We start from the raw sequence: 26,578 nt of genomic DNA, 5'->3' as shown, positions 1-26,578 counted from the left end.
TTCTTTGGCAAATGATTTTCAATAGATAAATATTCTTAATAATAAAGGCTTCTTTATATTTTTCTTGTTAACTTTTGAACTATACTTGTTTTTTGTATGAAAGTCTGTTTTGTATCTTAAGTTTGTTAAAAAAAAATCTGGATGGCTCTGAACTCACCCTTTAGTTGTTAGCTGATCAAAGTGATTGCAATCACAGCATTCTGATTGGTTGTGATGTTGGAAGCAGCTTTGGATTGGCTGTGTTCTCTCGGTGCGCTTTCTGATTGGAATGTTTCCGTCAGGATTGCGGCTCATATGATAAACCCGCTTCAGAACCGAATTCTATTCTCAGGATATTTTTATACCCCATTTATAATCGCTTAAATATTGATTGCAAAAATGGAAACCGACCCAAATAATCTGTAAAAGTGTTTAAATGTGCCTTATCCATCACATTCCAAGGCTGTTATTAGTTCATCATTACCATCATCAGTAACAAGATTAATATTCTTTATTTACATGTATCAGTTCAGAAGGTGCTATATACATCATCATTATTATTATTATTAAGTAAGTAAACAGAGAATAGATATTGTAATAAGCAAAAAGGGGAAAACACATTCTGTTCATTTATTCTACTTCTTTCCAAGTACTTCCAGTTTTCTTTGATGGAGGAAGCAGTTGGATAAAGATTGTAAGCGCATTGGCAAACTAAAAACAGAAACTCTTTGTGAGGCAACCAATGTCTTAAGTAAAAGCGCAAAACAAAACAATTTCAGATTTCATCAGTCAAGCATGTAGATTATCGCTATTTCAACACGAGTCAGCTGAGAAGTAATGCATTTCAAAAGGTGCATATGACAACATCATAATAATAAATAAAATATATTTATTTTCTCAAATAGAGTTTCAGTATTTGGCACAAAAGACAGTGTTTGGCAATGATGCAGTATTACAGGCACTACAGTAAAATAAAGCACTTTGGAATTTATTCTGTTAACTAAACCAAAATGTCCACAGAAGATTAAAAACAAATTCACTCAGAATTCCTTTGTTTTACTTTTGTGAAATTGAGGGACTGAAGAGATGAGATTAGCAGAATCTACTGGCACTTTGCAACCCCTTTTTGAGAAATAAAGTATGAACTTTAACCATAATTTACAGTATAGATGTGGATATTTGATCTAAACATTCCAAATCAAATCCCATGATTAAAGTAAGTGGCAGTAAAGCGAACCAGTCCAGAAATGATAATAAAAAAAAAAGACAACCAACACCTGGTGAATGTCAAAACAAATATACAACATAAATCAAACACTAATCTAAATATGAATATGATAACATCTAAATAATTATTCTATTTGTCTGACACATCTACAAGACTAGAGATAACATAGTAACACATTTAAAAGTGTTCTACAAATTTGAAGGACGTGGGATTCACCATCCGTCCACTAGAGGGGGACAACCAGAACAAGTTATTAAAGGAACGGTTTACCAATAAATGACAATTGTCACAATTTATTCACACTCATCGTTTTAAGTTCATATAATATTTTTCTTATTTCTCTTATTTGATTGTTTTTTAAAGTTAAATGGGTTTCAGATGACGGGGTGAGATAATATTGACAATCATTTTAAGTATATTTTTAAAATGTATTTATATAATTTTGTGAGGTGAGGTTTTCATTTCGAAATCAACACATACCTCATTTTCTAACAACTGTTTTAACAGTAAATGTGCAATAACAGTGAAACACACACAGTGAGAGAAATCAAGCCCTTGATGCACATCTAGTCTGATGTATTAAGGGTTCTGAGTGAAGGATTTGGTGTAAAGTGCTCTCAAAACGTGGAGACTGGTAACCAGCCGAAAGCTTGATAATGTAGGTGGCTTTAGTCCATTCTGAGAAAAGCTAAGTGAGGATGGCGACCCCTGGTTTAATGCAGGGCAGGCTCTCTTCTCCTCTACACCCACTGAATTAAACTGGAATGTATACTACTATTACTGATGAGAAAGATCAGAGAGCCATTGCTGCATCTGGAAGCAGAGGCCCACAGGGAGGATCATTACATTAGCAGGCACACTTGCTGTGGTCTGTGTCCCGCGGCTCTGCCAGGTCGCTGGTGCTGTGACCGTTGGTGCGAACCGTTCCGTCAGGTATCCAGGATTTGTCCACACATCTCTCCATGCGCTTCATGATCAAATCCAGCAGAACCTCAACAGCATGGCTCACGTTTTCACCGTTCGCAGCGCTTGTCTCAAAGTACGGGACACTGCAAGAAGAAATGGGAAAATGAAATGGATTCCAACGGAGTTTGGAACTAGGATGTTGCTAAGCTACTGATATAGTTCTCAAAGCATAAAAATAGATAATGGATAAAACAGTCATTTTTCAGTAGTTGCTTTCATTGATATATATAGTTCATTCAATGGGCTACACATACGATACTATAAAAATAACTAACTATGACTATATTAGCATCCACATGATAACTTAATTTATTATAAGCACATACTAGTTTTATAGTTTGCCACTTTAAATGCTTGGGGTTTTTAAGGCAGGGTGGATTCTTATTGGCTGTCAATGTTATTATCGGTCATAAACAGAAATGATATTGCTGAAATCACTTTCAGAACCATGTTTTCCAATGTGCCATCATCGTTATAGTTGTGGACTCTAACTATAATGATAAAGATATAGTTTAAAAAAAAAAAATCTAAATGTACAAGAATAGCAATTGTCCTTGGTGAAGGTCTATAACGGAATAGACTTAGATAGTTTTGTTTTAAATGCATTGTAGGATTGTGGATTTTTCTTTTTCCAAACATTATTAGTATTATTATTAGATGGGCATCCACTCTGAGCTACTAGTTAAAAATAATATTAATATAAACATGATAGAATACATTTTATATATTGTTTTAAATATTATCGTATAACACAATTTTTTTTAAATGCTTTTGATAGAAGTCTCTTTTGCTTACCCGGCTGCATTTATTTGATCAAAAATACAATGAAAACAGTAATATTGTGAAATGTTCTTATAATTTAAAATAACTTCTTTTAGAAAACATTTTCTATAGGAATATATTTAAAAATTAATTTAATGGTCCCAGCTTAATGTGAACTGGAGGCTTAAAAGATATAATTATTTGGATATGATATAAAGTTGACTAGCTGAGGAGATGACTGTAGCCAAACCCATTAATACACAGTACTTCCGAAATTCCAGCACAGTGCTACAACAACCATAACAAAATGACCCTCACAATCGATAATGCTTTAAAATAAACTCTGTTAGAGAGCTACATATGACAATTTATCTGTTCAATAAAATACTTTACTCGCCTGTACAACATTTCAAATCCCTCAGTTCTCGCATACCTGAAAACGCATTCTTGTTTTATTACGAGCTCTGTCGCGTTCTCTTTTTGCCAGCAGACAGCAGACCACTGTAAACCATGTAAACCTTTCTCACCCATTGGGACAACTAACCTATGTCACTCCCACAACATAAACACAAAGTAGCTGGAGCAATTATGGATTTCTCTAATTATGGATATGACGGGACACGCATAGGCGAGTGACCCTAGTATGCAATTTCCCGCGAAAACCATCCGTCTGGTCTAAAAAATAAGCGCTTATAATAGGCTTAACAGAGTGAATCAGGGTAAGACAAAACATGTTTTGGGAGAAGGATTAATTATGTATTGCCTCATTTATTCAAAGGGACACTATGTAACTTTTTTTGTTCAAAAAAATTATAAGTATAGGATTTTAGGGCGAACCAAACACAAATGAATCTTCCAGGTGATTCGTTCAAACATAATTCCACACAGAACTCAACACTCCAGACCTCAAATCACTAATCCAGAACCATAAAACCCAGGCTCCAGCCAGTCTACCATAGCCAACGAAAACCCCAGTAAGAACTTTATAGCCATGCAAGCTTCAAAGAGATGAGCCCAACTAAAGGAAGAACGTTGTCAAGTTAGATAGTTTGGGAAAGACTGATTGGTTCAGAGATGGCACGGCTCGGGACCCACCAAGAGAACGGCAGAGGTTGTTTGATCCCAAGACAAAGGATTTAAAACAGACCTAATTTTTCTTGAGGACCTTTGAACGACCCCAGGGTTGAGATCTCTCAAAACCACAGAGACTGAGACTACATATAAAAATACATAAAATCATCCCAAAACAATTCTTGACAAACTTGTAATCAAACATCATTCAACCGCATAATTATATATTGGGCCTACAACCTCTATTTGTGTGTCTATTATGCTTAGATCACATATAAGTCATGTAATTGTTATAACTATTAGATGTTTGAATGAAAGTGTGTCTTGTTTCCTATCAGTACGATCATATGTTCTTAAAGGAGAACTCCAGCGCAAAATTAACCTTTGGTCTAATTACACATTGTTACCTAGTCAACCGTTATCTGAGATTTGTTTTCATGAGTATAGAATGTAAATAGTTTTATCTCTAAAAACAGTTTAGCCTATAACGCTAGTATAACGCTAGTATATTGGGCATAGAGTAATGACAAATAAAAATCGCTTGTTAATACCACTAACAAGGCTCAAAATAGCCCCACACTAACACGGTAGCATAATGAGGGTCCCTACCTTCAAACCGAAGCATTGAGAACTTTGACAGTGTCCAGACAGTTTAATAAGAAGATATTTTATACATACAGTCAACTTCACATATACAAGCAGAAGCCATCTTTGAAAAACAGACTCGATCAGTCGATCAACGAAACGCCGATCTAAATGCGCTGAACTGTGTAGAATCTCATATGGTCAAGCGCATTTAGATCGGCGTTTCATTGATCGACTGATCGAGTCTGTTTTTCGAGTCTGGACACTGTCAAAGTTCTCAATGCTTCGGTTTGAAGGTAGGGACCCTCATTATGCTACCGTGTTAGTGTGGGGCTATTTTGAGCCTTGTTAGTGGTATTAACAAGCGATTTTTATTTGTCATTACTCTATGCCCAATATACTAGCGTTATACTAGCGTTATAGGCTAAACTGTTTTTAGAGATAAAACTATTTACATTCGATAATCATGAAAACAAATCTCAGATAACGGTTGACTAGGTAACAATGTGTAATTAGACCAAAGGTTCATTTTGCGCCGGAGTTCTCCTTTAATTCAGAAGATGGCTTGATTGAAATCTGTGTAAAATGTTTCGTGTTCTTAGGAATCATGTCTAAATTGTACCCTCTGTACTCTGCTCGAGAGTAATGAGATCACAGATAACGCATGATTTACGATGAGTGGTGAAGAAAATGCCACCTCTCAAATAAAGACAGCGTTTAATTGGTCAGAACTCATCCAGGAGGCTGGACAAACATTTGAGTTTAAAATCTTAGGACCCCAACAAAGGTTCGGAGAAGAAGACCGTTTTTAGAAGAAGAGTAGATTTACAGGGATGGAGTAACCATATAGACGAGCAGACGAAAGAACCCAAATAAAGATCAGAAGAACATGGGTTACAGCTTCAGTCAAGCCATCTAACTACTCGTCTCATTTTTTTTTTTTCATTGAGAGTCTCGGTTCTAAGTTAAGTTTTCACTTCCAACTTCAAAGACTTTCCATCCATCTGCCAACACACCACGTGATTGGCCGGCCAAGACATCTATCCAGGCACGAGACCGCCAGCCAATCAACGAACCGGGAAACCCCCTTTTACACCGACAAAAGGAATTCCCAAAGGAACGCAAAGACAAGCAAGTAGCCTCCAGACTCTTAACTGAACTGGTGCATTGATATACATTTAATAACCCGTCTAAGAAACGATAGAAGGGTTCAATTGATTGATGGTTCCTTCAGGTCATGTCTAAGTGCATATAGAAAATTGGGATTTCATTATCTCACTCTTAAAACTCATTATTTTCTCACTCTCTTTCTTTCTGCAACTCGTCTGAATGCGTGTGTGATTGTGTTAGATAAATTCTTGCTTTTATTTTAAAGATAATTGTTCTTGTCTTATGTGCTTACGAATTGAATGTCTTAAACTGCTGATCTAAGTTACCTTGCTAATAAGTGTTTTCACTCTAGTTTGGATATTTATATCCGCAGCAGAGCTGATAACTACGGCCCGTTCAAATGAACGCTGGACGAGTCATTTGCTCGGCCGTATAAATAATTATTTTAAGATTCCCTATAAATTAATTCATAATTCCTTTTGAGCTAAATTGACCTGACTGACCCCTTACAAACATATTATATTATAATACGTTACCCTTAACGTATTATAATATACGTTAAGGGTCTTTAGAATAAAGCCCTATTCGGATGGTAATTGTTTCTCATGGGGTTGTAAGGTATTTTCAACATTTACAGGGGATAGTGGGTGATTTTATTGCCGTTCGAATCCAGAATGTCAGTGTTTTTCTCCCACCACCCGCGTAAAAATCCCCGGCCAAATGACCTTCTGTTTACCTACTGACACCAAGGTCGTGTGCTGATTTAATTGTGGTCCGAATCCATATCTCTGAGTTTACAAGAAAAGATCACTTAAAAATTCACTGTTTAAATCCTTTTTGATCACTCCCGAGCACCGTACGTACGTACACTTCTATTACTGAAATGCTGGAAAATATTTACAAGAACAATACTTCATCACAGCTCCACCTCAGCGAACAAAAAGGAGAAAGAGAAAAAAGCATGTAAACATTTGAAATGGGCCGTTATTGTGGCAGCAATATAGTATACAATTTTAAAATATGTAGGCTAATATACACAATTAAAAATACAAATCAAGCAGCTTTATTGTTACCTCAAGTAAATAAGAGGCTGCATTAACTTGTTTCCGCTAATTTCCATATTTTTTTTAAATTATATCCTTTTGGGATAAAATGCAAGTATATAAGAACCATAAGAATTAGATTTAAATAATAAACAGAACATTATTTTCCTATTATGAAATTAAATATGGATTTATTTGTATTATTCCAAGCATATGACATTTATTTACAGTAGACAATCATACGACTGACCACATGAGCAGCGTGTTTGCGTCAGCATTATTGACATTAACAAATTTACACTCATGATATAACCACTATAGCCTGTCGCAATTAACACTGTGAGACATTATAACTCAGTAAATATCTAAATGTGCAGTGTAGACAAGCACAGGATTTTTATACATGGTATATTGCAGTAGTAGTACACCGCACTGCCTGCAGGATGGAAGAAATGTGTTGTGCAAATTGCATTCACACAAATTTTTAGGCCATGTTTTCACCACTATCATTATTTCTTTAGTGAATCGGCTACTAAAACAAAAAGTATGTATAAAAAAGCAGCACAATAAGTGGGCATAATTCATTCTTATGAAAATGATTTCATCTTCTTGTCTTCATTATCATCTAGCAAATGCCTATAACCCCAACTCTAAAAAGGTAAAAGCTGTCCATTAAGAGTTGATGATTTAAATTCTTGCATTATTCATCTAAATAGTAGATTAACTGCCGCAATAATAGTAAGATTAGACCGTAATCAAAATAGTTATTAGCCTTACCGTAAACCCAAAGGAAAAAACAGGATGGACACTTTTTTGAATAGATACGTTTTTTTGACATAACAGCCTCAATGAAGTCAATACATCCAAATATGCCAGAAGAACGACAAGTTTAACAAGTGACTCTTAAGGATTAAATGTAACTTTATATAAAAATTGTACTGAACATAATTAAGAGCTTAGATTTCCCAGATACCTCAAATCTGTTCTTGAGAACAAAACATTCTTAGATGCCATAGAAGACTTCTGAAGTTATACCAAGCATTACTATTACCGAGCATGCAAGTGCTTTTCTAAACAGAAGACTACTCACACTAACACAGTAAATATTAGCTTTTCGGTATACCGCCATCTTAAAGTGACACATTTATCGAGAGCTGCCCTCATCTTAGGCAAACACGGTACAGACACGGCCCTGAAAACAAACATCCTTAGAGTCGCCCGCACCCTGTGAACACGTATGAAGACCTACGTTGAGATACGACTCGCACACACCAGCAAATCATTTCCCATGTCACGTTACCGCACGCCTGGGAATTCTCCTTCATCAGGCAAACCCGTACAACTTCCCTAGCATTTCATGTCATTTTATCACCACTCAAATTAGTATGTGATGACCTTGTAACTAACTTGCCAGGAGCCCCCAGCTTCATAACTTGATCCGGCACCACTGAATCTGAATACTACGAAACCTAAATACTCTCAATCAACAGATCATTCCACAGGCGAGTAGTAAAGCATTCTGTCCTAAAGTCTATAATAAAAAAACGATTGCTTTTCGAAGCAGACGAGGTCATGTGTGACATCACGTTCAGACACAGATACAGGGCAAGTTTCTTCAGGTCTGATGGATCAGATGAATGTGGCATCTCACCCATATTTTTCCGCCAGTTCTCGTGCATTGTCCGCTTTCACTGCGCGCTGGTCCCCCAGGTCGGATTTGTTTCCACACAAGACAATGTCGGGATTCTCGCAGTACGCATGCGTCTGCAGCTGACCTGCACAAGACATCACAGAAGTTCATTAGTCATTATTATTTGAACAATTATTTATAATCATAATAATAACTAGCAGCTTAGAGTGGTTACCCATCTAATAATAATAATAATTATTATTATTATTATTGCCAATCACTACAAGCTGCTAGTTAAAAATACTTTTTACAAAATTGTACACAAAAATATTTATACAAATATTTAAACAATTTGTTATTTTTATTATTATAAGAAAATATGCAACCACTCTAAGCTGCTAGTTAATACAGTTCATCAAATTCTATTAAATTGTTATTTTAAATACCATTTATTATTCTTACAATTAGATTATAAGCTGCTACAATTCTTACAACCATTCTAAGCTGCTGGATAAAAATAAAATTTTTGGGAGGATAATTTGTAAATTTGATGCAAATAATTAGTTAAATAACCAATATATGAAGAAAATAAGATTAAAACAAAATAAGGTCTACGGTGTGTATATGTATGAGTCTCATGTGTTCGTTTCAGTGAGTCTGGACTCGGTATGAAGGACTTACTCATCCAGTTCCGCACATTAAGGAAGCTCTGCTCGCTCGTGAGGTCAAAGAGCAACAGGAAACCCATGGCATCCCTGAAGAAAGCTGTGGTCAAACTCCGAAATCTGCAAGAGTGTTGAGAGTAGACGGGTCACACAACAGTGAAAAACCGACCATAACGTTAAATAAAACCTCTTTGACAATTTCTTGCATTGAGTGTGTGCATGTTAGCACAAGTACATATCTGCATCTCACCTCTCCTGTCCGGCTGTATCCCACAGCTGAATGTGGATCCTCTGACCTCTCCCGGCTGTGCCATCAGGACCGTTGGATTTGTACACCTTATTTAGAGATCAGTAAGAGACTATATTACTGCATAATGCTTAAATATCGGCTATATTGCCACTTCGACAAATAAACTATATTCTCTGCAGAAAATGTGAGGTTTGCCTGATGCAAAATGTGCTACCACATTGCTACAGTTGTTGTGGTGGTTGCCAGGGTGTTACTATGTGGTTGCCGTGTGTTTTGTTTTTAGTACACTGGTATGCAGTTCCAGGAAACTTGAATTTACTTTTGACTTAGTCAAACACAACCACGAAATGCACACTTGATGATTCATTGCTGGAAGTGTCTCATTAGTAGTATGACTCTTGATCGTGTGGCCCTAAACGATTAGCATTTGTTTGATGTCTCAAGTTCTCAAGTGTTTGTTCTTAAGGAGGGATCCCATCCCTGCCTATTATGCCGTTTGAAGGTGGGATCTTTCTCCTAAAACACACGCACAATCTGCTCAACTGAATTCACATTTCCGTATCTATACCAGCCATCCCGATTCAGTTTTCTCAAAGCAAATGTTCAGTCAGTTCTTTTCACAATGGGATGGTTGAGTCTGCATGTAAAAATCCCATAAATTTTTTCAAAGAGAAACTGATTTTTCACAATAACTTATAAACCATTAAAGACAGACCTACTGTAAGCTATGAGGTTGTTAAAGGGATAGTTCACCCACAATTGAAAACTTTGTCATCATGTTTTTATACCATTGATTAAAGGGATAGTTCACCAAAAAAGGAACATTTTGTCATTACTTGTTACTTGTTTTTTTCTTCTTCTGCTGAACACAAAAGAAGATATTTTGAAGTAGCGAAGAATGTTGGTAACCAGACAGTTGACAGACAGTAGCCATTGACTTCCATTGTAGGAAAAAAATACTATGGAAGTCAATGGCTACCGTCAACTGTCTGGTTACCAACATTCCTCAAAATATCTTATTTTGTGTTCAGCAGAAGAAGAAAAAAACAAGTAATAAGTAATGACAAAATGTTCCTTTTTTGGTGAACTATCCCTTTAATCAATGGTATATGCTTTTGTTGAAGCTTTTCAAAATAATATTTTGAATAAATAAAATTAAATAAATATATATATATTTATACCATGGTCTGTCTGAATACTCGATTCTGATTGGCTGGCAGGTGTGTAATAAAACCGTTTAATGCACAGGTAGTTCCAAGTCAGTTCAATCACCGTTGAAGCACACACATACGTCATTCGCACATAAAGTGGAGATCGCGCTGCGCACATAAACTCATCAACGACTTTTATTAATAAAATAGTTTTGCTACACTAAATCGCTACATTATCTTAGCAACAAGGGGTTACAACGCTATACTGAAGTAATTAAACTCACAGCATCCGCATCGTTGTTAAAGGAACACGGCGACTTTTTGGGACTTTAGCTTATTATTTCACAGTATCCCCCAGAGTTAGCTAAGTCCATACCATACATACCCTTTTCATCTCCGTGCGTGCCGTAACTCTGTCTGACGCACCCACCGCTAGCCTAGCTTAGCACAAAGACTGGAGGTGAACCGCTCCAGCTAGCATACTGCTCCCAATAAGTGACAAAATAATGCCATCAACACAGCCATCTTCTAACAGTATACATACAGTACTGGGAACTACAGTGCTATGCATAAGTTTAGACACCCATGCTAAAGTTGACTAAAAAGAGGAATAAAAAATCATCTTTTGGAAATTGAACTTAATGCCTTAATTTAAAAAAAATAGGAAAAATCCAACCTTTAAGGACACCAATTTTCTTTGTGAATGAATAATGTATCGTAAATAAATAAATGTTCTTCCTTAAAATACAGGGTGCATAAGTTTGGACACCCCTATGTTAAATTCCCATAGAGGCAGGCAGATTTTTATTTTTAAAGGCCAGTTACTTCATGGATCCAGGATACTCTGCATCCTGATAAAGTTCCCTTGGCCTCTGGAATTAAAATAGCCCCACATCATCACACACCCTTCACCATACCTAGAGATCGGCATGGTTTTATTTCAGTTAGCCTAACAGCTGGTTTGATTTGCATTGAGAGATGATCTTATGGAAAGTACTCCATGCCAATCTCTAGGTATGGTGAAGGGTATGTGATGATGTGTGGATATTTTAATTCCAAAGGCCAAGGGAACTTTATCAGGATGCAGAGTATCCTGGATCCATGAAGTAACTGGCCTTTAAAAATAAAAATCTGCCTGCCTCTATGGGAATTTAACATAGGGGTGTCCAAACTTATGCACCATGTATTTAAAGGAAGAACATTTATTTATTTACGATACATTATTCATTCACAAAGAAAATTGGTGTCCTTAAAGGTTGGATTTTTCCTATTTTTTTTAATTAAGGCATTAAGTTCAATTTCCAAAAGATGATTTTTTATTCCTCTTTTTAGTCAACTTTAGCATGGGTGTCTAAACTTAAGCATAGCACTGTATGTTCTCAGAAGGCGAAGCAACTGCTACTTGGGCGGAGTGATTAGAGCAACACTGAGCAAACTCTTTGCTCCTCACCAAGGGGCTTCTCCGCAGAAGTAGCAGTGCTTCGCCTTCTGAGAATATAGTTTCCAGGATGTATACGGTTAGAAGATGGCTGTCTCTCATGTGACCTTGTTATTTGTACACGCTGTGACAATTCAAATCACAACATGTAAATAGGAAAATGTTGGCGTTATTTTGTCACTTATTGGGAGCAGTATGCTAGCTGGAGCCGTTTACCTCCAGTCTTTGTGCTAAGCTAGGCTAGTGGTGGGGGCGTCAGACAGAGTTACGGCACTCACGGAGATGAAAAGGGTATGTATGGACTTATCTAACTCTGGGGGATACGGGGAATAAGCTCAAGTCCCAAAAAGTCGCCGTGTTCCTTTAATGGAAAGGCAGGCGCTGACCAGACGCAGGTACGAATCTCTCATCTCATTCTCTCTCTCGATAATTAATTAAAATAAATGCTATAATTTATTAATTCAAATTCATGTAATCTTAAGCACTGCTTTAAAATAATATTTTAAATATTCTATAGATTTAAAATAATATTTTGAAAAATACAATTATTTAATCAATCATGTTTAACAGTGGAATTCCTGGTGAAAGACATGACGTGATAGTCACAACAAACATTGTATGAACAAAAAAAGATCCAACAACTGAGACGTAAACTGAACTAATTTACAGACATCTGACGAAAATAATTGAAATAATAAAGAGTCCCTGATGAAAGTGTGGTCAATATCAACAGTAGAAGTCAGTATGTGTTTTCCTGTAGCACTGTCTCACATTACAAACATTGCAGTTTATAGCTCTGTCTCCATCTCCTGCAGCAGTACTATCATGTTCACACAACCCTCAGGGACCCTGGGCATCTTTCTCCTGGTGTTTTTCAGAGTCAGTAGAAAGGTCTCTTTAAAGATAGTTTAGGCAATTTTGGAGAGGCATGTAATAGATGGGATTGGGATAATATAGTTTAGTCATTATCATAAAATAAAGCCCTTTAAGAGAATAAACCACTTGCAGTGGAGTTCATTTTCCTACAACAATCAGTTGATTGCACATATTATATAACATAATAAATATTAATAATGTGCATATTATTGTATCCTGTATACTATGTATCTACCCATCCATCCATCCATCTATCTGACATATTTTAAGTTGTGTATCATGTGAATTATGTGGACTGCCTCTTGTCGTAGCGTGTTCCCAACAGATTAAGCAGCCTTGGGCATCGTAATGCATTCAGGAAAAGCATAATTACTCCGAGAAAGTCTGTTTGCTTTCGCAGGCGTGCAGTGTTTTGTATGTGTTTTTTCTGCATCTAGTATTCATGACCGTGTTCAGACGAACCAGTGTATATCTGCCTGCACCTGAGGCTGCGATTTACACATGAATTGCTGTTTTTAACCTCCGGGCAAGATTCCATGTGCTGTGCAGAGCTGAACAGGACGATGGGATTTCACAGTCCAGTTAACCCCGGCCGGGACTCCACTATACCTCCATTACAAATCAGGAAACATCTAAACCAATGAGACCTGATAAAGGCATCTAATTTGCATATACCACATAGCCGAATACTCAAAGCTAAATAAGTTAAAATGTCAACATATAAATACGGTAGCAATGCATGAATATACACATCAAAGGGAGTATAAGAAACATCAATACAACTATGAGTTCCAGTAATAAAAATACTCACCACACGTTTTTCTCTGAAGTCTATTCCCACTGTGGTGATGAATTTGGAGTTGAATTTGCTGTCTGTGTACTGGTATAGGAAGCTGGTCTTTCCCACCCCAGAGTCCCCCAGTGCGAGGAACTTGATGAGGTAATCATAGTCCCCATCGGACATACTGAGAGCTGAGTGAGGACCTGCGATGGACAAACACAGAGCAGTGTTATTGTAGTATCATTGATATACAATGCCATTGAAAGGTTTGGGGTCAGTAAGGTTTGTTTCGAAATAAATTAATACTTTTATTCAGCAAGGAGCATTACATTTATTAAAAGTGACAGTAAGACATTTCTAATGTTACAAAAGTTTCTATAAAAAAAAAAAAAAAAATGCTGTTCTTTTGAACTTCCTATTCAAAGAATCTTGAAAAAAAAATGCACCACAGTTTCCCCAAAAATATGAAGCAACAACTCTTTTCAACATTCATAATAATAAGACATGTTTATTGAGCAGCAAATCAGCATATTATAATGATTTCCGAAAGATCATGTGACACTAAAGACTAATGATGCTGAAAATTCAGCTTTGCATCACAGGAATAAGTTAAATTTCAAAATATATTACAGTAGACAACAGTCATTTTAAATTGCAAATAATATTTCAGAACATAACTGTTTTTACTGTATTGTTGATCAGATAAATGCAGCCTTGGTTATGGTTAGGGGTCATTCCATGTTTGCATGCCTGGAACTCAAAGTATTAAAGATATATAAATATTCTTTTAGATTCTGGTTCTTAACAAACTTTCCTTTAGGTATCTTCCTTTTAAAGGCCCTCGATGGTTCAGTCCCAGAGATATGGTGATCTCAATGTGGCTCCACAAGTAAATAGGTAAATTATACACATTTTCAGTGGTCAAAAACCAAATGTGGGTCACTTTCTATACAGCTAATACTTTTTTTTTTCTTTTAAAGAGAAATATCTAAGTGTTTTTCTATCAACACAATTGCATAGAACATACCATAACATTATTTTTCCAAAGTTTGCATGCAAGTACTGTAACCCTAAAAGTATTCAATATATCTTAATATCCTTCTAGATTATAGTTATTAATAAACTTTGTTTCTGAAATCTTCCTTTTCAAGGCCATAGATAGTTCAGTCCCATAGATTGGGGATCTCAATACAGCTCAATGTTCAAATTGTTGAATTCTACCCATTTTCTGTGATTGAAAACCAAATGAGGGTTACTTTGTTTGCACACAGCTGATACTTATTGCATTACTGCCAAATTATTGCTGAATTCAGCGAACCCCAAATGAAACCATTAGTCGACAAAGTACATTCTTTTTCAAGCAATTCGTTAAAAAGCGAGCGTTTTTTTATTGATGCAATGGTGTTGATTTAGTAACAGTAAACTAAAAAAAGAATTTGAGACAAGTGTGCATATCTGTTTTAGAATAGTGAATATGCTTCTTAAACCTGTTTTATTTGTTATTGGTCAGGAGTCCATAAATGCTGAAATCCTGGAGATTAAATGAGGAAACACTTTGAAAAAGCACCTTCTCACACTTGAATGCATCTACACAACAGCTTTTATATCCACTCACATTTGTCAACTCAAGTTTCTTTTCACTGTTAATCGAGTGCCTTAGAACTACAATACAGAGACATCATTGTGTTTCATAACCCATGGTGGTATTTAACACTAGAGACAATCATTATCCGTCACTTTAGTCTTCACAATTGTCATGGTCTATTTTTATCTGACAGTAAAATATTTCAATGCTTGGCAATGTAGGTTTAATGTGACATTGGAATCACAAGACCTTCTGTGAGCTTGTTAAGTCTCATCATATGCTCTCATAATGTGAAGAAGTCGACATAAACTGCAGAATTGTGATCTGGTCACTCACTTCATTTACTTTGAGTTTCATATAACCTCAACATTTTGCAAAAAAAAACAAAAAGCTTTGAAAATGACAATAAGATTTTACAGCACATCAATATATTTTCTCACAAGATCAATGAACATTCTTCCTTTGTGAGATGATGTCATGTGTAAGCTTAAATTAAAATAATGAAGCTGTGTCTCATTTTGAAGACTGCGTCCTCTTTGTCAGGTCCCTTTGCTGGCCGCATACATCATTGAGGCTGCTTCATTTCAGTGAACTAACCACTACATTCCAAACAAGTCATGAAAAAATTACAACAATTTACGCCTCACTAAAGGAATAACAGCCAATTTTATAATAGTTACTGCTCTGTTCTTTATGATGTAGGTCGACAAATGCGACCTAAGGACAAAATGAGACACAATTGAGTGCGTAAAACCTGTTCCTGTTTCAACAGCCCTATGATTTCCCAATGTCCTGATGCGCATCTTGTCTTGTCATGTCCGCAAACAGAACTGAGGAGAGAAAAGCATCCAGAGAATGGCTCAGCTGTAGCTGTGGGAATGTTCAATGGGGGTTCTTCAGACTGCATTAAAGCGGATCATATGACTGCAGAAAGAACATAAAAACTTGAACAAATGACCACATTATTTCACGAGGCAGGCATCCTGACCATAAGCTGCTTAACGTCTGGGGCTGACCCAAGCAATCGGATCCATCCAGCGAGACCACAGAAGACTTTTCTTGGGTTCATCTTTCTGACTGATCAGAGAATTGTGCAGGTGTTTCTTAGACTTGCTAACTTTTTGGACCATTATTTTGGACTTATTTCTAACGTGCAGTCAAACGTGACACTCAATAAACCTCGCCAGGGGTGCGTTTCCCATACAACGACGTAACTCGCTACTTTACTACCATAGTATGATGCATTGTTGAAGAAATCAACTAGCTAGTCACGACTGTTTCCCAAAACCATATTGTTGCAAATTGGTTGTTCAACCACGTGGTCAATGATGTCACGCAAGTGGTGGAGTAAAAACTACTTCTGTTTGAGATCGAATTAATGCCAGATGTTTTGCTATAAATTACGGACATTTCTCATTTTTCTTAGTTATTTTTGCAGATTCAATCATAGGCTCGTTCTTACGTACTAAAGAACATACACACTTCAAAAAAAGGTGCTTTAAATCTCTTGACAAACTAAAAGACGTAAATTACATTTTTATGTATTCTAAATGTTAGCTTGCTTGTTTGGCTCAAGATAAGGATTAATTGAGTCCACATGTCACGCAAACAAGAAACTACTGTATGCTTCTAAATTACCACAAGTTGAGATCTGTCGTTCCAACCACACAACTTTGCAAATGATAGTTAGAACTATAATTTCGGGAAACACCGACTCGTTGAACTATGCTGATAACGACGGATGTTGGCTAACGATGCTTTTGGAAAACGCACCCCTGTTCAGGTATTTCATGTGTTCTAGCTCAAGCACACCTGGAGCAACTAATGAAGCCCTTGATTAGTTACATCAGGTGTGCTTGAGACCACAACAGTTTTGCAGATTTTTGCTGTTGGGGGGGATTCTATTCAGGGGATTGAATCATTTAGAGACCGCAGAAGTCATTAAAACTTCCATTTTCAGTTGGATTTGGGGAAATCACTTGAACATTTGTTGTGTTGAGCTATTTCAATTACTTTTGTTTGATTTGTTCATTGCAAACAGCTTAAAGTCTGTACATTTTGCCAATAAACCTGATTTGGAATGGAAGTTGAATAATTTCGATTACAACTGTATATTAGAAGTGTAAAGGTACAAAACATGACGGTTCGGTACGTACCTCGGTTTTGAAGTCACATTTCGGTAGAGAAGGGGGGGAGAAAACTAAACATAAAATTGCTTCTTTTTTTTAAACTAAATTTGTTTAAATGCATTCAATTATAATTAACATTTTCTTAAGGATAAACAAATATATGTTAGATAATGCTGTAAACTATAAGGAACCCATTCTTGCACATTACTATAATATTAAAGGTTACAATTAACAAGAGCCCAAATGATTATATTCAGTTGCTATTTACTTGTAGATATATTAATCAACACTCAAATCAAAAATACATGTAAATTGTATAAAGCAGGTTTTGCATTAACTTCTAAATCTAATTATAAAGTTAATTTCCAACTCCAATTCATTTAATCAAGACATTATTAACAGGTTAAGTAATGAATAGGCTAATATAGTGCATACGAAACGCTTCTCTCTAAAGTTAATTTCTCTAGCGAACTAACCAGCTGTCAACACTAAATGCCTGAGATAAATGTTATGTGAGATATTATTCTCAAGCTTTTTTATTGATATCTTTCCACAGTTAAAACACTGGTTGAGAGATGTAAACATTGATCATCTCATCATCTTCTTCTGTGCTTTTTACTGGTAGAAAGGTATGCAAACAGTATTGCATTACTGCACATGCACCTTCTGGATTGGAGTTCCATCTGGATCGCCTGTGACTGACTGTATTCATAGTGTGACTGCATGTCCCGAACTGTGACATCCGTACCATACGGTTCTGGATGAATACATGTACATTACAGCCCTAATCATTGCCTGAATTTCATTTCAATAAATATGGGGGAATACCCAAATAAACAAATAATAATAATTTAACAAAAGTTATTTGTTAATAATTTAACAAATAAATGACAACTTTAAATTACAAAAAAACAACTTTAGTGACGATGCAACACTGGCCCGACTGGCTGGGCAAGTGACAATTCGGTCAACTGTCCTGAAACGAAAGTCTTAAATCGCAGCGTGCAACGTGCAATGTGGAATAGCCTACTGCTGAATCACTCACACTGTTTGAGAAATGTGTCGTCCCAGAAAGGTTTTTAACTGATTTGCTCTGATTATATGTGTGCATTAATTTAGGCATTTCGTATGCTATAGTGCATGTTTTCAGGAATACCCCCTTTATAGTCATGAAATCTGCACAAATGTGTAAAATTATGTGCAATACCCGCAATCCAGTGGCTAAATTCAGGCCCCATAGACCTCATTCACAGCAGCACCATCTTTGATTTTTGACAGAAATGACAGCGAGGTTGTGAGACATACATCTCTTCAGTGGGTTTTTGGATTGCTCTGCTAACGAAAGACTATAAAAAAATATTTTCAGGAAATTTCAGGAGACAAAAAATAAAAAAAGAGCTGTGAAAAATTATAAGTGATCTAGGATCTGTTTATGGAGTTTTTTTTTTTTTTTTTAGAAAATGCTATTGAAAACACGGTAAATCTATCTCTCATAGCCTTGCTTTCATACCCGTCATGGCGCTGCACTGAATAAGATCTATTGTCTATATATAACATGCCATGTCACAAACTCAAATCATCTCGAACGGGTTTGGTTTCTTGAACATGACAATACTCAAATAGCCCCCACAGTCACCAGATCTCAATCCAAGCACCTGTGGATGTGGTGGAAAAGGAGATTCTCTTCATGGATAAGCAGCCGACAAATCTGCAGCAACTGTGCAATGTTATCAGGTCAATATGGACCAAAATCTCTGGGGAATCTTTCCAGCACCTTGTTGAATCTATGACACGAATAATTAAGGCTATTCTAAATGCAAAAGAGGGTCCAACCCAGTACTAGCAAGGTGTACAGTACCTAATAAACTGGCAAGTATGAGCTTTAACCGTATTAAACATGAAAAACAGTGTCAGCGGCTCTTTCACTTTCAGTGCCTCACGTTGCCACCTAGCCGCCTGGAGTGCATATTACATCGAATTTCACACACTTTTGCGTCACCATATGCACGCAGATTTCCACCTCATAGCGCTCGTCTAAACGCAGACTAAAAAGTGATAACGCAACGCCACTTTTTCGTTTTCTCTTCAGATCGTTTCCATGTAAACATAGCCTTAATTTATGAAATCATTCAAGAATCATGAAATCATTCTAATATGATGATTTAGCAAATCAGCATATTATAATCATTTTTGAAGGATCGTGTGACACTAAAGAAGACTGGAGTAATGATGCTGAAAATTCAGCTGTGCATCACAGGATTAAATTACATTTTAGACAATATTATTATAGAAAAGAGTTACTTTAATATTTCATCATATTACTGCTTTTACCATTTTTTATCAAATAAATGCAGCCCTGGTGAGCAATAGAGACTTATTTTCAGAAACTTTAGAAGACATTTTTAACAACCCTAAACTTTTGTAAACTCAGCGACCAAAAAAAAAAACAGAACAAGAAAAAAAAATTATAAGCACCCATCCAAACTTATCACAACAAGCACTAGTAGGCTATTCTCTGGGGGTTCATCAGAGTTCAAGTTAAAACCGCTTCCTAAAGCACCTCTGTTTAACCTATGGGCTTATGAGTTTAAAGGGATGGTTGATTGCGATTTCACTTTTTTCATTTTAAATAGTGTGTAATGTTGCTGTTGAACAGTATCTGCAAAGTTGCTGCGCTGAAAGTTCAACGTAAGCAGAGATATCGTCTTTTAAAAATCAGGAAGTTTAATGCCTACAAAAACGACTCGAATGGGACTACAGCGAGATACTTCCCGGGTTTTATACGTAACTAACCCATACATTTACATCAACCCTCCCTCCAAAATATGCAAAAAAAGGGGCATGGCCATATTTCTGCGGCTTTGTCGAAGAGCAAGAGTTATAGTGGAGAGCTGTAGCCATGGCGTCGAAAGTGTGTTATTTTCCCCCAGCTGTCAGGTCTTCTGTGTTCGGCTTCCTACGGACACTGTAGTTCATCAACAATGGCTAAAATTTCTGTTTGATTATGTTCCTGAAAATTACAATCGTAATTTAGCTCTCTGTGCTGCGTATTTTACGGAAGACAGCTTCCAGAATCTCCACGAATTCAATGCCGGATTAAACAAGAAACTGTTACTAAAACATGAAGCAGTTCCAACTTTAAAACCAGAGGCAGCAGTTGTTGACTTAATCATTTTAAATGTTTGCATGTATAATTTCAGACGTAATGTTTTAGTTTTATCAAGGACGTAAACAAATGCCAGCGCTGGCGTTATAGCCACTTGGTTATGCTATTTCGTGTGTCTATGAAAAACGCGTACAAACATTTTGAACCTGAATTTGTAATTATGTACTAATTTTGTAAATGTATTTTCCATGTATACTATATGGCGTAATTTTTCGATTTGATCAAGAACGTAAACCAATGCCAACTCTGTTTGTTTATAGTAGCCAGTTAGTTCGATGCTATTTTGTGTGTATAAGACAAACGTGTATAAAGTAAAAAAAAATGATATGTAATCGCAAAAGCAAACTTCAGCTGCGGTATTACTCAGTCATTTATTCAGTTAGCCTATATTAAATGTTTAATCAGGAGAAAACCATATCTCAGACGCTAACAAGCAGCAGTGGCATTTTCAAGTAACAGCGTATCGAAATTATTATATAATAATAGTAGAATAGAATAATAATAATTAAAAAAAAAAAAATTTACCATTCAGAAACGTTTTGTAAGAGCCGTGTTTGGGGAGGTTCTGCTTGACTCTCTTCATTGCCGCTTTCTGGGTCTGATTCTGGCTCAAACTGATAATGGCGTATTGACACCATTATTTACATTTGACCGGAGCACATGCAACTTTCGCCCGTAAAGGTGATGGTCGTGAAGTTTCTGGACAACGTGCACTATGCAGTTTAGCCAATTACAACACACCGGCCCAACTAACCAATCTGAGCCCATGCCTGTTTCTGAGGGAGTGGTTTCATAGAATCAGGAAGTCAACCGGTCGTTCAAATGACAGAGGAGAAAGCGTTTTACAATAAAGGTGAGATTTATGAAAAATAAGACTTAAAAAAATTAAAAAAAGACGAACACATGTTATATTGCACCCCATAAACACAATCGTGCAAAGAAAAAAAAGCAGTAAACCACCCCTTTAAGATTACATATAAGGGCAAACGATCTTGCAAAAAAAAACAAAAAAACGGTGTTATCAAAATGCAGTGAAATTATTTTTGCCTAAAAGAACAAAGCGTTCAGATGTTTTATGCACCATTTTGCAAGGAGAAGGTCTACATTTATTTTGTACCAACCAACATAAAAAAATAAAAAAATGTTAAGAATGGTTTTACAAATGATTTACACAAAAATGAGACCATGTTTTAATGAGTACTACGGTTTAATAATCACTACTGTTAACATTGGAAGCTGATGGATAGGGTTAGTCACTTGATTCTACATGATCTTCTTAGTTCCACAGTGCTTGTAAACAAGCACAGAATCACTATTAGGGACAAATCTGCTCAACTTTAAGACTCTTAGAAGGATCATACTCAAATCTGTAACAGTGTTTTTACATACTGTAGGTTACAGAAAAACTGACAAATTAGATGGTTAGAAAAAGTTTTCACTGTCTGGAAAGTGCACCGATTTGCAAAAACAACCTTATCTTTATGTGCTATATACTCATGTACCCTCTAGAATCAGTTCTAGACACAAATGGTGAGTGTTCGGCTGCATCATCTGACACGTTTGTGAAGTTCACTTGACACTACAGTAACTTCTGAAGACCGACAGACGCTTTCATTTCAGTTAGACACATCTACACAACACAAGTGCTTAAACAATCTGGCCTTGTGCAACAGCTCAGCTAAATGCCTGAGTTTGAGTTGTGCTTCCCGTCCAACCAAAACAGCCCTGATGAAAGCCAGGATAAAGAACAGGAGAAACAGAGACGGAGGCTTTTATCAAACATTCCCAGCAGAGTACCACTCTGGGCGGCACGCCAGCGCTAGCGGAGAGAGCCGCCGATCCAGGAACAGAAAACTCTTCTGCATTTCACACCAGAGTTTCTTCACCGACAGTCAAGCTCTGACAAGTTGGCTTTTTTTTTGTCCACTTCCCTCTTTTCAAGCTGTATGTGTGAAAGACAAAATAACCATGCAGACCTACAGAAGCTCATAACCTTTGACCTGACGCCAGAAATATAACAAGGCGGCATTTTCTTTGGCCTGGTAGAAATTACAAAACAACTACAACCCATTTTAACTATAACCTTTCAGTTTTAGAAGATGAATCTTGTGAACTATTTGAAGTTAAATCTATATGATGTTCTGGAAGGTTTCTTTCTGTCTGGCAAGAAAAAGGTGTTTGTGACCTTCTGGTCTGCGTTGAAGTCATGTAAGAAATATCGTATTTACAAGTCTAAAGCACACGGACAACACCACAAAGTCGGAATTACGAGGAAACTTCTGAAGTTTCCAAGTTGAAGGCATTAGTTAACATGAACTAACAATGAAAAGTACTTCTAAAGCATTTATTCATCTTAGTTAAATATTAATTTAAGCATTTATTAAATACAATATTCAAATCAAAAGGCGTATCTGTTAATATTATTTAATGGGCCTTGTATTGTTGACTAACTAATAATGAGTATTTATTATCTTTAACGTTAATGTTAGTTAACGTTAACCGCCACCAACTTGCTCCGACCACAGTTATTTGAAAACTCATGTCATAATTTCTACTTCCCAATTTGTAAACACAACCTTCCCAGGAGGACTTAAATGCACCATATGGCTCGGGTCCCTCCTTCAAAGTGTGTCTGTGGGGTTTTTTCACCTGTTTTATAGTCCAGTGGGTGAAAATGGTGAATCGGATCACTTAGTGAAGTAAAAGCAGTACACTCTCCTCAACAACACACATGATTTGAGAAATCATTCATGTCTGAAACACAAGTGCTGCAGGACGACACGCACGCAAGCTCAACTCTAATACTTAGACAAGCAATAGTGATGATCGTACTAATACCAATAGAGCTATCTGAAATGACATTACAGGCTTTAATATGTGTCCAATTGGCTGAAAACATCTTCATTAACTAAATAAGGAAATGTATCAATTTTGCTATTGGATAGAAGTGTCCCGAGTGATTTTTGCCATGCCTTATATAAAGGCTCTGGTTTGGTGTTTTGTGAACCGTAAGTTTTAACATCAGGCTTATCTAATAACCATCAGCTGGTGCTCATGTGCTCTTGGCATCCTGTCATGTGACCCTCAATTCCCAGCCCTGCCAAGACCCCGCTTAAAAACACACACGCATACACACAAGCCAATGTTCATTTCATTTGCTTTCTCTAGAAAAGGGAAAAGGAGGGAAAAAACAGAGGGAAAACCGATAAGCCAGTTTAAATGATTTGAGCTTCGTGGGAGGATAGATTGCTCTTTTGAGATACTTAAAGGAATACATTAACCAGAAATCTCACTTTCATGTTCCACATTCCAAATGTTTTTCCATGCTACACAAAACAAAAATGTTTAGCAGAATATTCTGACAACATGCGATAAAACTGAACGGGGCGGTCAAGCTCTAAAAATACAGTAGTCCATACGACTTGTGTACTGTATTCCAAGTTTTTGTAAGTTATATGAGAGATTTGTGTGTGGAACTGACTGATATTTAAGTATATATTAAATTTTTATTGAAAACTTCTGCTGTATTTCTCAAAATTGCAAACATTCAAATATAGTGCATTAAGATATCTCAAGTCTTATGTAAGTGAAATCAAAGTAATTGGTTCTTCAATAGGCTATGTCTGGTGGTGATGACCAAACATTATTGAACTTACCATTAACTTTTACTACATAGCCTAACATTAAACTAAAAACTGGAAATTTTGCACGAAAAAAAAAAGGAAGAAAGAAAATAGCAGATTTGGAATGACATCAGGGTGAGAAATGTTCATTTTGGAGGGTGAAATATTCCTTGAAGTCTCAAACTTCAACTTTTACTCTGTGTTACAAATAAAGGGTGTCAAGTTCAGAATACCACTGTGATCATGGTAAATCAATCCACACAGAATAGATCAATTCTGAGTCACAAACATGTCTTACAGTTACTTAAGAGTATTTCCAAAGTTAAGCAAGGAAAAAAGGAAAATCGATCATTCCAAATGAAAAATGATCCCTAAACCAAACATTCCTGACTGGTAACCTGATATGGGAGTGAAGCAGTGTATTTCCCCAAGTGAGGCAGGTAAATTCCCAGGACAATTGTTCCTCTCTGACCAGATTATAATTTTAGGTCATAATCATATGCATCATGTGTGTTTGAGATGACTGCATCTGATCCAGGATAGAGCCACATGTGTGTACAGATAACTCAAACCCATGAACGGCAGCTGTCTATCACTACACTCATTATTATGACTAACGCAACTAATCCCAGGACATACCATATGTAAGATGTTTATAAGTGTAATCATCATTATATTACTCTGTTTAGTCCATAAAAAAATACATTATCAAAAGGCCAAATTGTAAGGCTTTAAAATAAACGTGTGTTGACAAAACATTATCAAACTGTTATTATCATCCTTTGAAGAGTTAAAAACTAATACATGTAGGCTACTTACCAGGACAGTGACCCGAACGCCTGTTGATCTCGTTGGATTTTAAAAAGCTCTTTCGAAAATATTAAACCAACGGAGAACAAGTACAAAACGTGTGATACTTTTGAAGCGATGGACACTTTGTTTCCAAAAGTTGCTCCCACACCTACATGAAGCACCAGTGCGTGTGTACGCGGCCGTTCAGTGACGCAATACTTCCCGTGCAGCAGCGCCAATCCGTTTAGCTCATAATTATTAATTAGGTAAGGGCTGACGTTGCTTAGAGACCTTCCTGGAGCCTTGAGCGACCACCCCATCAAATAAAGTCATTATTATTATTATGAGCCCAGCCTCTACCATAAAATCAGCCAATCATGAAGTACTATCGGACGAACGTCACTTGCGTTCTAAATATTCATAAGCCAAGCCTTCGCCATAATAGGATGGGTTCGTTTCGTTTGCGCCACTAATTCTGGTAAAAACACAGCAAACACTTTCTGAGCCTTAAATTGATTTAACTAGTTTAAATAATGTTTAAAATACTCACAAATTAGTGCAAAAGGAGAGGTACTCTTTCAGAGCCGTAAGTGTGTATGTAGCGACATCTGGTGGTCAATGAATGTTTGCCATCAATGAATGTTTACACATTTTGTAATAGAAGATTCCTCTTTATTTGTTCATTTTGTTATCATTATTTTATAAATAAAAATCATCTTTATTTTTTAAATGAACATTTTGCAAATTCTGCCAGGATGCAAGCGTATGCTCTCAACTGTACAATAGAGTCTGAGACTGAGTTGGTCCAAACATGTATGAATTTCTTTCTTCTGCTGAGCACAAAGTAAGATATTTTGAAGAATGTCGGCAACCAAACAGTTGGGGCACCATTGACTCCAGTATGAAGAAAAAAAAACCCTATGGAAGTCAGAGGTGCCACACAACATTCTTCAAAATCTCTTTTATGTTCCACAAAACAAAGAAATTCATACATGTTTGGAACAAATTGTGAGTGAGTACATTTTTCTTACCTCTTATGTAACCCAGTTTATGTTTAGACAAAAAAAAAATCTGTATTTTACCATGATTCCCCTGTGGAAAATCATGTATTTTTTTATTTAATAATGTGAATATTTTTTTTCCCCCTTGTGTGTGTATTCATATAAGATGCTTTGTTTTTAGGGTGACTCTTAAACATTCTGTCAAGGGTCTATAGATGGAAAATAGCCCTTTTGGCTAATTTGGAAACATTTACATCTATGTTTATTAATTTATTAATTATTAAAAGTTTATTAATGTGAACTGCCCCTGTAAACAAATGTAAATGTAAAAGTATATGACAGAATATTTATTTTTGGGTAAACTATCGCTTTAAGCCTAATTATATATTACTACACTATTGTATTTGGTACTTTGCTAGTTTTATTGTAAATGGAAAAAAAGTAATTCATCTAAACAAATGTACTGTCAATACAGTATACAGACAGTGCATCCATAAATTAACAGAATGGTGTAGATTTTTTTGTTGCTTATTTGCAGTGACAATAAGGCCTTTTATTTAGAACATTTTAGTGGTCATTTACAAAGTATATGAAAATAACAAGCATTTAACATTCTCACACAAACTCTTGATCAACATCAGTCTTTGGTTACAGATGAATTTGCTTCTTGTACTTCTTGTTGGGTAGTTTCCGCTCTCTGCACCTCCTCCGAGTCTGGTTTGAGGTCTTGATCTGGTGCAGTTGGAG

General features: G+C 36.3%; 1 protein-coding gene across 1 annotated transcript; it reads right to left on the bottom strand.

Moving 5' to 3' along the window:
- Positions 1-848: 848 nt before the first annotated feature.
- rab27a (RAB27A, member RAS oncogene family) lies at positions 849-25,170 on the bottom strand. The gene is made up of 6 exons (XM_079620467.1): positions 24,858-25,170; positions 13,566-13,738; positions 9,290-9,375; positions 9,056-9,159; positions 8,396-8,519; positions 849-2,256 (listed from the first exon to the last, which is right to left on the bottom strand). Exons 2-6 carry the CDS (start codon positions 13,716-13,718, stop codon positions 2,055-2,057), a joined length of 669 nt encoding a protein of 222 aa, XP_079476593.1. The 5' UTR covers positions 13,719-13,738; positions 24,858-25,170; the 3' UTR covers positions 849-2,054.
- Between the last annotated feature and the right edge of the window lie 1,408 nt (positions 25,171-26,578).

The sequence above is a fragment of the Phoxinus phoxinus genome, assembly GCF_949152265.1.
Source record: "Phoxinus phoxinus genome assembly, chromosome: 8".
Lineage (NCBI taxonomy): Eukaryota > Metazoa > Chordata > Actinopteri > Cypriniformes > Leuciscidae > Phoxinus > Phoxinus phoxinus.
The sequence above is the reverse complement of the archived record's forward strand: the minus strand, read 5'-3'. Positions and strand labels throughout refer to the sequence as shown.

Excerpts from the sequence above, each read along its gene's own strand:
- rab27a (XM_079620467.1), bottom strand. The coding sequence starts at position 13,718 with ATGTCCGATGGGGACTATGATTACCTCATCAAGTTCCTCGCACTGGGG. Across the intron at positions 9,376-13,565 it reads ACTTCAGAGAAAAACGTGTG|GTGTACAAATCCAACGGTCC; the intron begins GTGAGTATTTTT and ends TCTCTAAATAAG. Across the intron at positions 9,160-9,289 it reads GATACAGCCGGACAGGAGAG|ATTTCGGAGTTTGACCACAG; the intron begins GTGAGATGCAGA and ends ACACTCTTGCAG.